The 8,723-nt window shown below is 49.4% G+C and overlaps 1 protein-coding gene and 1 pseudogene across 2 annotated transcripts; both read right to left on the minus strand.

The window, feature by feature from the left end:
* Window positions 1-861: 861 nt before the first annotated feature.
* On the minus strand, window positions 862-4,026 carry LOC147964927 (uncharacterized; annotated as a pseudogene). Its single transcript, XR_015608066.1, has 4 exons — window positions 3,893-4,026; window positions 1,735-2,791; window positions 1,457-1,597; window positions 862-1,220 (listed from the first exon to the last, which is right to left on the minus strand). The product of XR_015608066.1 is annotated as an uncharacterized LOC147964927 (transcript).
* Window positions 3,706-7,970, minus strand: ABO5 (ABA Overly-Sensitive 5). The gene is made up of 2 exons (XM_048678216.2): window positions 6,971-7,970; window positions 3,706-5,598 (listed from the first exon to the last, which is right to left on the minus strand). The coding sequence occupies exons 1-2, from the start codon at window positions 7,676-7,678 to the stop codon at window positions 4,393-4,395; spliced, it is 1,914 nt and encodes a 637-aa protein (XP_048534173.2). The 5' UTR covers window positions 7,679-7,970; the 3' UTR covers window positions 3,706-4,392.
* Between the last annotated feature and the right edge of the window lie 753 nt (window positions 7,971-8,723).

Here is an 8,723-nt window from a genome sequence, read left to right on the forward strand (position 1 = left end):
GCATGGGGCGAATGGGAAGGCGCCGCGGGACGCGGGCTGGGTGGGTGGTCAGATGCGGTCGGCTCGGTGGGAGAGCCGCAGGGCGCGGGAGAAGCGGGATTGGGTGTAGCGGTGGGTGGGGTGGGTTGCGTGGGACCGCTGGCAACGGAAGGAAGTGGGGAGAGGATCCCGGGGCGGGTACGTTGCATGGCCAGGGGAGCACGGACAGGATTATCTGCGGCAGGTGTGGGTGTGGCAGTCAGGGAGGGAGGCGTGTATGGAAAGGTTCCTTCATCAAAGATAACATGCCGAGAAATAATAACGCGACGAGAAGTGAGATCGAAGCAGCGATAGCCTTTGTGCTCCAAGGGGTAGCCTAGGAAGACGCAACGGGTGGAACGGGGGGCTAATTTGTGAGGGCTGGTGCCGTATAGGTTGGGAAAACAGAGGCACCCAAAAACGCGTAGATGATCGTAGCATGGTTGAACACCGGTAAGAAGAAAATAGGGGGTGTGGGGCGTGGTGCGGATGGACGGACGACGATTAAGGAGATGTGTAGCGGTGTGTAAAGCCTCAACCCAAAAGGGTGGTGGGAGGGAAGCGTGGAGGAGTGTACGAAGGACGTCGTTGGTAGTTCGAATCATGCGTTCGGCCTTTTCGTTTTGTGGAGAGGTATGGGGGCAGGAGAGACGGTAGATGATACCGTGGTTAGAGAAAAAAGTGCGAAGAGAAGTGTTAATGAATTCTCCGCCGTTATCACATTGCATGCACTTAATGAGAGTATGAAATTGGGTGAGGATGTAGGTAAAGAAACGTTGGAGAGTAGGGGAAGTCTCGGATTTATGTCGTAAGGGAAATGTCCACGAGTAGTGGGAAAAGTCGTCAAGAATGAGAAGATAATATTGATAGCCCCAAAAACTTGTAACCGGAGCAGTCCAGAGATCACAGTGAATAAGTTGAAATGGAGCACTAGTACAATTATTGGAAGAAGTAAAAGATAAACGAGGCTGCCGTCCGAGTTGACAAGCCGTACAAGGGGATCGTGCAGCATTATTACAATCGGGAAGAAAATCTTTAGAAATAGATGCTAAGGACGCCTTGCCAGGATGTCCAAGACGTTGGTGCCACAAATCGCCGGAAGTGATGAAGAACACGGTGCCGCCCAGAGTGTGGTTGCCGTAGAATGGGTAGAGAGGGCCTGGGCTACTGGACGTCATGACGGGCGTCCTGGTTGGAAGAGCCTTCATGGAGAAACCAGATGGGTTAAACTCAACAGAAACATTATTATCGCAAGACAATTTACGAACAGATATGAGATCTTTAACGATGGAAGGGCAAACGACAACATCGTGGAGAGAGAGATTAGTGGGAGGGAGAGTAGTGGAACCAACGCCAGAAACAGGCAAGCGAGCACCATTCCCGACGATGATGCTAGCAGAATTGTGCTTTGGAAAAGAATGAAACGAGGAGAGGTTACCTGCGTTACCCGTGACGTGTGTGGCGGCGCCGGAGTCGAGGATCCAGTCTGCACCGTGTTGGGGCAGACCCTGCTGGCTGTAGGCTAGATGAAGAAGGGCGGCATGATCCCAGCCAGGAGCGCCTAGAGGGAAGGTGGAAGGGCCCGGCTGCTGAGGGGGTGCGCCAGAGTACATCAGCGGGTAGGCCTGGGAATGAACCCCCGGGCGCGGGCCGAGGACACCAGCAGCGTTGGGAGGGACCCAGCCGGGGCGGGGAGCCGGCAACGCCATGCCGAACGGAGCAAAATAGCCGGTCCACGGCGACGGTGGGTAAGACGAGGACTCACGGCCGCCAGAGTCCGACCGGCCACGACCGTGACCGCCGTTGCGACCACGGCCACGGCCACAATCGCCACCACCGTTGTCACGGGCGCCACCAGTGCCGCGGCCAGGAGGAGGAGCGCGGTCGCCGCGATCAGCGCGGTCGCCGCGATCACCGCGATCACCGCGGTCAGGGTTGGTGCTGGGACCGCCGGTGACGGTGAGGGCTGCGGACCCCGCCTCAGCCGCACGGAGATTGAGGTTGTACTCCGCGAGGTCGAGCCGGGAACGTGTGACGGCGAAGGGAGGCAGTGGAACGGTGTCGCCGAGGATGGTGCGGATGGTGTCGAAGCGGGCGTCGAGGCCGTGCAGGAGCTGCATCGTCAGGTCGTGGTCCTTGACGGGGTTGCCTGTGTCCGCGAGGGCGTCAGCGAGCGCCTTCAGGCGCCGGGCGTAGTCCGAGACCGTGAGGCCACCCTGCTTGAGGTTACGGAACTGACGAGTGAGATGGAGGTATTGGGCACCTTGGTTGGCTCGGAAGTAGTCCCGGATACGGGTCCAGGCGGTGTAGGCGTCGGTGGCGCCGCCCATGATGAGCTCAAGAAGGGAGTCGGCCAGGGTGAAAAGGATCCAGAGGATCAGCCGTTGATCGATGGCAAGCCAGGTGGGCGGAAGGCGGCTGGAGAACGTGATCTTGGACACGGTGTTGCTGGAGAACGCAATTGAAGAAAGTCCTCCACTTGATGTAGCTGTTGGCAGAGGGATCAAGTTTGAAGGTGATGTGGTTGGAGATGTGATCTTGATGGAAGTTGAGTAGGTAGGGATCGGCAGGAGGAACGACCATGGTGGAAAGGGCAGAGGTGGCGGCGGGAAGAGTGGAGGCGGAAGGCGCAGAGGAACCAGGAGGAGAGGACGGAGAGTCGGCAGCGGCGGCGGAGGCAGCCGGAGAGGGGAGGTCGCCGAAGATGTCCTCGAAAGCCATGGAAGCTGATACCAAGATAGACGAGATGGTTGTCACTGTGCTGTTGTATTCACTGAATATGGAGCAGGTTACAGGTTACATATATATCAGAGAACCCAAGTCTCCCGTTATGCAAGGCACGCAGGCCATGACGGGAGAGTGGTTAGCGATCCTAGAAAGTAGGAGAGGATACAACAGCTATTACAACAGCTAGTCAAAGTATAACAGAATACAGTACAAATACAAGTATGTTAACACACGATCCCCTCTCTGCTTCCTGTAGCAGGAGGAAGGGGAAAAGGGGTTGTTGGGCTGGGCTGTGCACTATAGCAATGGGCTACAAATGCACAGTGGTAGTTAGGCTTTTTCTTTTTGCTAATTTATTTTCTGTTTTTCTTTTACATAATCTATTTGCAATACTTTGAGTTGCCAATTTGTCTTTGTAAAATGTGGAACTTGGCCACATAAATACATTACAATATTTGGCACTGCCACAAAAAATTTGGAAGGAGTTTGAATTGATTTGGATTTTTTCAAAAATAGGAAAGCATTTAAAATGCTGATTTGAAACTGTTTTAATTTCCTGGGGATAATAAATATCTAGGATGATGTTTAATCATTCATGACAATTAGTTAATGAATATTTTTAACCCAGTGAACATTTTTGTTTTACTGTTTAGAGAAATAATTTATTTGACTTGCATTTTAAAATTTGAATTTGAGTTTGGTCTGAAACAAAGTGAGGATTAGCAACTTCATTATGATGACATGGCATCATCAGGCATGCGATTACTGTAGCAGGATACCGGGGGTGTTACATTCCATGTCCCCTTGAATGTTTTGAATTATGTATCTTGATAACAGCAACAAAATGCGACTTCCACAAAAACAATCAGATGGTTTTTCAAGCTACATGTGCTGGATGCATTACAAAGTTACCACAAATACCATCAAAACATAGGGAAGGAAGCAAGAAAGCAGAAAGGATCAAGGATTCACGACTCAAGTGAAATTAACTGCATTCTGTAGCACTGCAGGATGCCAATAACAATGACGATTAATATTATAAAATAGTTATCAGGTAAGACCGTGACTACAAATATGACCTCTGAGATTTATAAGATATCTTCTTCACATCTTAAAGGTAGTTAACATGGCACAGTACAACTCTTACCTGTTTTGGAGTGTATCATCAATGTCAACCAGAACTTTGCCATGACAAGCATCCTTTAATCCAACAACCTCAAAAATCACCAAGTTCTCTCTTTTTGATGTCATGACTCTTCTAACCTGTCTCAGTTGCATAACATAGGATAACCAAATTACAGACTTGCAATCATCGTGTTGGATACCCTGTAAGTATTAATTGCAAGAACCCACATATCTGCAGGAACTTGGAATAGGGATACTTGCTTCTTGAACTGTTGATTTTGAATTTTACACAATAGCTTATCCAGTATATGGTTCATGATTTGTTCAGGATTGCAACCCAAGTAACCATGTATTATGCCTGACCAAGTGATCCCTAACTTGTCATTCAAAAGAAGAAAGCCAGAAATTTTCAATGGTGACTGAACACATAGTTTGATATCATTGGAGCATTGAAATACAATTCAACATTGTAGGCAGACTCCAGTACACAAGCTGAAGAACCAGGGCAGATCCCTGCCACCATCATCTTAGAGGACTGACAACCCAACTTGTAGCCCGAGCTGACTTTCGTATTCGTACTGTTCGCTGAGATCTACTTTCCAACCGCTCAAGTATTGAGTAAGTTATCGAGTCAGGAGTTAACCCTTGCTGCTTCATAGTCTCATAATGTTTATGAGCTTCTGCTGTCTTCCCATGCCTCTCCAAACAATCAAGTAAGATGTTATAAGTTACAACATTAGGGATGCATCCCTCTGCAATCATGTCAGCAAATAAGCTGCATGCCATATCAACCTTATTAGATTTCCCAAAGCATTCAATCAGTATGCTGTAAGTGAAGACATCAGGATCATATCCCTTCTCCTGCATCTCTTTGAAAAGCATGTGGGCTTCATCAAGATCTCCGTTTTTCCCAAGACAGTTTATCAAAGAATTGTAAGTGATGACATCAGGTTTACAACTGCTAGCGTTCATTTCTTCAAACAATCCAGATGCTTTACCAACTAAGCCAACTCTACCATAGCTTGATATCACAATGTTGTAGGTAAAAAGATCCGGAGCAATCCCGTTAGCTTTCATCTTGTCAAAGAGACTGGTTATGAAAGAGACCTGTTTGAGCTTTCCTAGGGCTGAAAAGACCATATTGTACATGCTAACATCAGTAGCAACCCCTTTTGCAGGCATCATATGTAGGAGATCAATAGCCTCTAATGTTTTTCCTGAATTGCATAACACCTCAAGCATTGATACGAAAGCATCCATGTCTCCGGTTTCATAGGAGTTCCACATCTGACAGAATACATTATGTGCCTCACTTACATGCCCAGATTTGCTAAGTGACTTGACCAAATAAGAATAAATTGATTTGTTCATATATCTATCACAGATATCCAGAACCTCATTTAGTCTGTGCAGTTGTCCTTCTGTTGCCAAAATATCCAATGTAATGCTATACGTGAATTGATTGGGCTGGCAGTCGCCCTCGATCATTTTGGAAAGTACAAAGATTACCTTGTCCACCATCTTGTTCTTACCAAGAGCCTCAATAAGAGTATTATAAGCAATAAGGTTAAGAGCACATCCTTTTGATACCATTTCATCAAAAAATGAGAGAAATTTAGAAGTCTTCCCAGCCCTCCCAGACATTCTAATTAGTATAGTATATGTGTACGCATCCGGCTCACAGTACTTTTGTTTCATATCTTCAAAGACTTGGTAAGCTTGGTCAACCTGCTTAAATAACAAATATCAGCTGCGAAAATTCAGAAATGGCAATCCTAATAAGATGTGCATATCAAGATGTGTTATATGTCAAATATTACAATCTACGGACGATGGGATGCCCTAGGCTAGTTTTTATGACATGGTGAGCATTAAACACCGAGAAAAACAACACAACTTCATGTTTACATTCACTAACAAAAAAGTTAACATTTCACAGATATGCAAGCTTCTTGAAATTGATCCTGGCACCTGATCGATAGAGATAGATCATAGGAAAGCTGAAATACCAGTGCTACATGAGGTGATATTATTGTATCCAACTCAGGGTGTTCATAGTGTAACCATTATGCATTATTGTTCAACAATGGAAGCCATTCTCAACAGCATATTAAACGAGGCCAAAGATTTATTGCATCTGGCAATCTCAGACTCTCAACTGAGTCAGGCTACAACAATATCAGGCACGTAGCCATGCTCCTAGAACCCCCATACTAAATGCTTTGAGGCTTAGCATTATGGTAGATCACGGTGATCCTGTTTGTCCCAACAGCTTTTGCCTATTTTAGTGTTAGTTTGATGTGCTTTTGCCTACTTCTGTAGCTAATTTACTACAGCAGCAATAAAATAACCACATCACAGTTCAAAAACTGAGATCAAGGTGAGTTAATGAATTGAAAAAAATAAAGGAAGCTACTGCAAAAGGTTTGGACGGCATACCACAGACATAGTTCAGTATACCAAGTTTTTTTTATTTGTATAATCAGGGACATGACATCATTGCGACAGCTTTGCTTGTGTATGTACACATCATATATTAGTTACATGACCATCAAGGTGAAAAAGCTTCAGTGGTTGCAATGAGAACTACAGGCTCTCCAAAAGAGGCCCCAATTATTCCAGCGAGGTATGCAGGCTCCGGAAGTCCAACATTAACTAGTACTCCCTCTGGCCCGAATTACTTGTCGCAGAAATGGATGTATCTCGGGGCAGAGGGAGTACCATCTACCTCCAGAATGGCTAGTATCAATGCTTACATAATAAGCTTTTGCGGTTATCACAATCTAATAAGAATGCTCAGCTGACGTCTTGATCAAATAGCATCAATTGCTGCACTAACAAAATCCCTCCGGTGTTGCAAAATCATCTTTACTAACCGCTCACAGTCTAGTTAATAGGTATTACCAATTTCATCCCATAAAAGCACTTTGTCAAATGAAAACTCCACTCAAGCCTTCTCATTCTTAAATCCAAGGGCCTCATAACAATTGTAGGTCAAACAATCACAGCAAAACATGCGAAGACCATGAAAAAAATACAAACTCCTAACTGCAAATAGAAGTACCATCTAAAAATATGTCAAGTGTGCCCATTGTCATACCATTCCAGACTTGGCAAGGGCATCAAGCAGCATGTTATACGCAAATATATCCAGCCTGTACCCCTTTCTGCGCATTTCCTCATAGATTTCGAACCCCTTGGACACCCCCCTGCTCCTCAAATGAGCCTGCAGAATGCACTTGTAGGTGTAGCCATTAAGCCTCAACCCCCACTTCATGGCCAGCTCCAGGCACTTGGTCACCTCCACGCCTCCTCCGCCCATTCCAACCAGCAAATTCACGGTGGAGATGTTTCCGGCCACGCCGTCCCGCTCCATCTCCGAGACGATACGCAGAGCCTCGCTTGGGTCCGCCCTGGTGCGGAAGAGGAGCGCCAGGATGCGGTTGTATGAGAAGGCGTCGTGACGGAAGCCCGGGAGGGAAGCGGGGGCGAAGCGGAAAAACGCGAGAGCAAGAGCGGGGTCGGGGGAGAGGGCCTTGACTATCTCAGAGGCCTCGGAGGCGGTGAGCGTGAGGCGGCGGTCGCGGAGGTAGTCTGCGAGGTCGACCAGCGGGGTGGGAGAGGCGGGAAAACGGAGGATGTTGGCGGCGGCGCAGATGAGGTGGCGGCGGGGGAGCGGGTAACCGCGAGGGTCGAGCGGCGTCGGGGCAGGGGTCGGGGATACGGTGACGGTGATGGAGGGGGCGGAGGGGGACGGCGTCGCGGCTGCGATCCGGCCGGTGTAGGTCGTCCCGAGGCGGCGGGGCATTTGAGCGTCTGGTGGGGCTTCCGGCCTTCCGGTTCCGAGTGTGCGCGCTGGGGTCTAAGAGCATCTCCACCCGCGTCACCAACAGGCCTTCCCAGTTCATTTTTTCAGCGCCGGCGCGAAAAAAACGGCCCAGTCGCGCCCTCAGGACACCGAAAATTGCCGGCTCGAACCTTTTTTTCGTCCGGCAGTCACAGGCCGAACCCGGCGCACTGGGAAGCAGTTGGGGGCTCCGGCGCAAGAGAAAAGCACGGCTGGCCCACGCCGTCAGGAGAAAAGTCAAGGTTTTCTTCCCCGACTCGCCTCCTACTCCCCGCGCCCTCGGCCACCACTAGCTATATCCCGACGCCGCCCGCCGCCCTTCACCGCTAAATAGCCATTGCCCGCCGGAAAAATAGCAGCGCTTCGCCACGGCAGCCCCTCCAACAGCGGCTTGACATTTCCGGCCGCCGTTCCCGGCCGCGAAGGAGCAGTTTAACGGCGGATACACGCCTACCGGGCGCAAGGTGTTCGGCGATTTGCCTGCCTCGGCGATGGACTCGGATGACGAGGAAGAGCTCGCCGCGCTGCTGGAGGAGGAAGCCGAGGCCGACGTCCAGGAAGAAGAGCATCTCATGGTGCTCGCCGCCCCTCGCCCAGCTGCTGGCGAGCAATGAAAAGCCGCGGCGAGGCGGCTCGGCGCTTGGGCGGGTGAAAGCAAAGAACCGGCATCGTCTCGAAGGCTACTACATGCTCTACTCCGACTACTTCGCCGATGCTCCACTTCACGGCGAGAAAACATTTCGGCGCCGTTATCGGATGAGCCGAAAGCTCTTCCTCAGGATTGTGAATTCCATCCAGGAGTTCGACAACTACTTCAAGTGCAAGATGGATTGCACCGGTGCTCTTGGATTCACCTCCATCCAGAAGTGCACGACAGCGATGAGGATGCTTGCATACGGAGCTCCCGGTGATTCACTCGACGACTATGGGCGCATGGCCGAGTCCACCAGCATAGAGTGTTTCTACAAGTTCTGTTGGGCAGAGGTGGCAGTGTTTGGACCACAAT

This window comes from Triticum urartu, chromosome 6A (assembly GCF_056163025.1).
Source record: "Triticum urartu cultivar PI428250 chromosome 6A, HENAU_Tu73, whole genome shotgun sequence".
NCBI classification, from domain to species: Eukaryota; Viridiplantae; Streptophyta; class Magnoliopsida; order Poales; family Poaceae; genus Triticum; species Triticum urartu.